This window comes from Wasmannia auropunctata, unplaced genomic scaffold (assembly GCF_000956235.1).
Source record: "Wasmannia auropunctata unplaced genomic scaffold, wasmannia.A_1.0 LD333488.1, whole genome shotgun sequence".
Lineage (NCBI taxonomy): Eukaryota > Metazoa > Arthropoda > Insecta > Hymenoptera > Formicidae > Wasmannia > Wasmannia auropunctata.
Window position 1 is genome coordinate 1,857 of NW_012029402.1, and position 5,275 is coordinate 7,131.

General features: G+C 29.7%; 1 protein-coding gene across 2 annotated transcripts; it reads left to right on the top strand.

Moving 5' to 3' along the window:
- The first annotated feature begins 766 nt into the window (after nucleotides 1-766).
- LOC105459946 lies at nucleotides 767-4,122 on the top strand. Of its 2 annotated transcripts, XR_975744.1 has the most exons (5): nucleotides 768-1,188; nucleotides 1,555-1,736; nucleotides 2,187-2,347; nucleotides 2,825-3,089; nucleotides 3,764-4,122. XR_975744.1 is itself a non-coding variant. In XM_011706316.1 (4 exons), exons 1-4 carry the CDS (start codon nucleotides 1,008-1,010, stop codon nucleotides 3,024-3,026), a joined length of 726 nt encoding a protein of 241 aa, XP_011704618.1. In that variant the 5' UTR covers nucleotides 767-1,007; the 3' UTR covers nucleotides 3,027-3,231. The 2 variants fall into 2 exon arrangements, 1 of the variants encoding a protein (XP_011704618.1); XM_011706316.1 differs by lacking the exon at nucleotides 3,764-4,122 and having other exon boundaries at nucleotides 767-1,188; nucleotides 2,825-3,231.
- The last annotated feature ends 1,153 nt before the right edge of the window (nucleotides 4,123-5,275 follow it).

A 5,275-nucleotide genomic window follows, 5' to 3' on the forward strand; every position in this document is an offset into this window, starting at 1 on the left:
CACTCGCCACATAAGAGCCATTGAGCGTCCTGTGACACTGCTGTGTTAAGAATGCAATGGGTATAGTGAGCTTTCCCATATTTTCCTGTCTTTAAATTTTCAAATCTTCAGGATGCTGAACTGTCCCATCATTTCAAGGTCGCACTCGTTTGGCGAGTCACTCGTTTGGCGAGTTATCGATGAAAAGCCATGCGGTAATTTTATCAAATATAAGCTTCAAAAATAAGCACCAAGTTGCGAGTGTCAACACGTTTGCCGCTGATATGAAATATTTAACATTATAAAATAAATGTAAAATATTTTCTTTAAAATACAAATTAATACCTAATGGCAGCATCACTAAATAATTTATGTCTTTGTTCACTCGGGTATCATAAAGATACTAAAAGAATGATACATGCGAAGCGTTCAACCACTAACACTAACAATAAGTATATGCTAATAATTAAAATTATGCGTGATATTTAAGTATAACGTTTAAATAGATTTGTTTGAGAGACAAATAAAATTTCACTTGCTTTTTTTTTTAACTGTTGGTATAGAATTTGTGCTATCATTAATTCACATGTAAATTGTTAGTTTAATTATGTTTCCCTTCCTTTCAAACAACAATAATTTTATAACGTTCCAGTGCTATCGCGAAAACACATTCTATCTCTTGCGAACACATCTTCAGAATTTTATAGATAAGGTGAATGTAAAAAAAAGGTCACATATACAAACAAGATAAATAGGAAAGACGATAACATATATACATTATTGCGATAGCACTGTATGTTACATCCGTTATTCGTGAGTAGGGCAGTGAGCAATCGGTTAATAAAGCTAGATCATTCAATCAACGGGGGCCGTTTGACGAGCAACGGGCAGAAGTTCGCGCGTCACTAATGTTAAAGTACGTTTTTGCAACGTGTGGACAAAGTGTCCTTTGACACAGTTTTAGACGCAGAAGATAAACCCTAGGTAAAGGCACCATCCATTGGAGCAAATCTACAGAAAGAGACAAGATGCAATGCTTCAGACCGCCGGGTGAGCCACCTAAAGTATGGAAACACATAGAAAAGACGGATAAGGACGGGAAGCTCATGAAGTTCACGATTCAGGAGATACCCGAAGACCGGTACGACGATGCGATTGAACATATGTGCACGTACTTCTTAGCTGATGAACCGACCTGTAGCTGTTTAAGTAAGTTTCATCAATTTTTCGAAAACAGAGCGTTCCTTTAGTGACGGTCTTATTTACGTTCGTGAATTTAATTGGAAGCTAAAAGAAATAATTTGAAGTAAATAAGAAAAAGATCGCGCAAACTTTCTTTTTTAGAATAAATTCTATAACGAGAAGAAAAATAATTATATTTTATAATTACGCGTTGCACCTGTTCTTTTCCCTTAGAGCTATTTAATACTGTAAGTATTCAATTGGTGATTAATTATTTTAATTTTGAATACTAAAGGCATTGATGTTAATCACTAACCAATTTAGTACTTACAGTTAATTAAATTTCTTTATTATTACATATAATAATATACAATTCTTCTATTTCATTTGTAGATGCGAAAAATGACCCTTTATTTATACAAGACGTGATTACGCTATGGCGTCTATTACTCGCGCAAGGCATATCTATAGCCGCGTTCATCGACAATCCTTCCGGTGGGGAACCCATAATGGCTGGGATGAACATTCTAGGTGTTGACGCTAAAAGTCAGGAAGATAAAATGTCCGATTTTCAGGTTAGTTACATTATTTTTTAGTGAATTTTATTACTATGTTTAAATTAATTGTATCGTCCATGTGTTATTATAAAAGTCCTTACAACTGTTACAAGTGTAAATAAAATAATTACTCACACTTATTTAGTACTATTAATATATAATAATATAATAATAATGTAATATAATGTGTAATATTATAATTGCAATAACGTAAGCAATATATTGTCATACAGAAACGGTGAAAAGCAGGTCGCGAATATCGAATGTATAAATATTTGTCATTATATTATAATAATAATTATAGGGTATTTTAATCTTCTTATTGGCGTCCTTCGTCTTTTATAATATTGTGTCGAAAAGTTTTCTATTGCGCGAATTGTGCCTTTTCCTATTTATCCATTATCAAATGTGATTGTGTTGTCATAACTTACGTTTATATAACTAACAATAAGTTGATAATCGTTACAGTTTAAATCAGAGAAGGTCAAATATATATATGAAATCATGGGTGGTGCAACTAAGATGACGTACGAATATTACGGAATTGACAAGTATCTATATGCTTTTGGGCTTAGCGTAGACCCTGTTTATCGAGGTTACGGATTAGGCAAGGATATTCTGAAAATCAGGTATGACTTGTGTTCAAACGTTAGTACGCATATAAAAAATACATGAAGTTATTGATTCTTTGTTTTACTTCTAGTCAGTCTAAAATTCGTTAAAAAGATATACCTTTGTAAAGCAAAGTAGATAGCTTTTCTATTTTTTTCTTGTAATAAATCTTATATCCGTATGATGCGAATAATCTGTCATCCTTGAGCTTTCTTAACTTTTTCGAATTATTATAATTATTTATATTTTATCATTATTAAATAATTACAATATATAAAAGAGTTAATATTTAATATTTTTAAGAATATAGAATTTGACAAATTCTATAGGTCAAATTTTCATTTATCTTATCGACAAATCCCATCTTATCATATTGATAAATTACCCTAACATCATTGATACAAGAACCACTTTATGATTTCGATTAATTTAATATCTAACACGTTGATCAATTTATCAATGTTTCATATAATTTATAAGAAATCTCGATCTAGGTATCTCATCGGACCTAAGTACGGATTACCAGCAACATCCACTGTGTTTACATCGATAATTTCGCAGAGGTCAGCGGCGGGTGTGGGATTCGAAGAACTTCTGACGAAAAAATATGCCGATTTCGTGGATGAGAATGGAAAGGAAAAATTCCCTGGTATTAAATCCAAAGAGTTTAAAGTCATGGCTAAAAGATTTCTCTAATAAGGTCTAATGGACGTGGTGATATTCAAGAATCACGAAATTTATTTTATTTTGTAACTGGAAGTAAGTCTTACATACATTAAGTAAGTTTCTGTTGCAAATTGTTTAATATTCAACGTTACCATGATTACTGTGATTGGAACAAATAACAATTAACAACAAACGTCATATCATTATCGGCTTGTAACATTTTTGTAGAAAAAGACAAGCAGACGTAACTTTCATTCCGAACATCCACGACGTTCGGATATGCACTCGAAATATACAGATATTTAAAATAATTAACATTTCAAAAGATAATTCGCGGAACTTTCAATTCATCTCTTAAATAGATATTTACTGTAATGTAATCTATTTTCTGAAAAAAATCTTCTTAAGAATAAATCTTTTATAAAATCTTTAGATTTTTAAGTTGATTTTCTCTTTTTTTTACAATTATTTACTGATTGTGAGATAAAATAATTCTGAATAAATCGAAAAAACTTATTTTGTATGGATAAGAAATTGTATTTATTCCAAGGTTGCTCTGTCGGAGCCTGATACCTCTTCTTCCTCTTTATACTGTTAGACTGTTTTCTCGGGTTGTCAATTTCAATTGGATTGTCTCGATGTGACACCCCTCCGCGTTGTTATTTTCTAAGGCATTTAAACAAACGATTAGATTAAATAGAAATAGATAAAACTTTTTATATAACATTATATATAAAAATTAATTTATACTCACCACTTTTTCTCAGGTTGTCAATTTCATTAGAATTCTGCCAATAAAACACACGCAAAAACACGAGTAAAAGAGCCATGAATAACTCATGGCAATGCTGCCATGTAACTACGATGAGACTGTAACATATAAACATGAAATGGTGTGTTACCCATCGGAAATATCCGTGGCTACGTAGTTCAAGGTGCACATTTTGTGCATGCAGAGGCGCCAGCGGACGAGTTCTATCTAAAACGAGGACACTTTTAAGTCATTTAAAACTTACAAGAGAGCATTATCTGCATAGTGTTTCCACGTTCTTATCGGCTGGTTTGAATGTCAATATGGATCGGCGGAAAATATGCAAAAATTTACGCAACTAATATATATATAAAAGAATGCTAAAAAACTTATCAACATATAAAGGAGATTTTACATTGCTTTACTTACACGTTTAAAACGTATTTTTACGCTTGTATCTACAATACTATTTAATGTACAATTTATTAATAAATTATTATATTTTGCTTGCTGTTCAATGAGATAACAAAATGAGAAAAAAGTTCTTTTAAATTTTCTTAATTATTAATTATCGTACTTGAAGCGAAGTAGAAAAAGATAATTGCTGAAAAAGAAATAAAGAAAAAAGAAACTTATTAACGGTTTCGAAGAATATTACGGATTACATGAAAAAATGTTTGCAAAAATCCTGCAATTTGAGTAATTTCTCGATTAGTAATTTTTTTATGTACAAGTTAGATAATAGGTATAGTTTTTTCTGTATATACACGATACAAATTTATGATTTTACAATCATTTTTCTCATATGTTAGTTATGTAGATTTTTGTGTTTTTTCCGATTTTTACACGATATATTAGTTGTACAATAATAAATAACAATGAATATTAACCATTGTTTGTTTTATTATGTGATTCTGTTCATGATTGCATGTAACATGCATTTGGATATTACAGAATGCGTGTACGCAAAATATATATGAACATCTGGCACAGACATAATGTAATTTTCATGTCAATATGAGTTACAATGTCTGAATATTAATGAAATATAAAAAAAATATATTTATTAAGATAGACTATTTTCAACATGTTTTGAATATATATTTAATAAAAATAATTTTCAAGAGTAAAATAATTTCAAGAATTTAAAATTTTTGCAAAATTATGTAAAAAATTTTAAAAACTTATGTAATTTTAATCAAATAATGATTTTAAATGTATCTTACAAAAAAATACTATTGTTAATATTCTTAACAAAACAATTTCATTCGTGGAAAGATAAAGCTCATTAAAATTTTTCCTCTATCTTTATCTTCCGCAAAATCTTTAAAAACAACTTACTCTATTTTTCAAATGATCACATATGTTTTAATAGCATGATTAAGCATTAAATTTATAATTTTATAACAAAATTAATTAGCAATATTTTACATATAAGTCGAACTTGTTATATAAATATCCAATAATGCAGTCAATCTGCGGAAAAGTGGAGAATTGCATTATTTGATAAAAAAATATATGTATAAAT

Coding starts and splice junctions, on each gene's coding strand:
- LOC105459946 (XM_011706316.1), top strand. CDS start 1,008: ATGCAATGCTTCAGACCGCCGGGTGAGCCACCTAAAGTATGGAAACAC. Junction 1,737..2,186: donor ATAAAATGTCCGATTTTCAG/GTTAGTTACATT, acceptor TAATCGTTACAG/TTTAAATCAGAGAAGGTCAA. Junction 2,348..2,824: donor AAGGATATTCTGAAAATCAG/GTATGACTTGTG, acceptor ATCTCGATCTAG/GTATCTCATCGGACCTAAGT.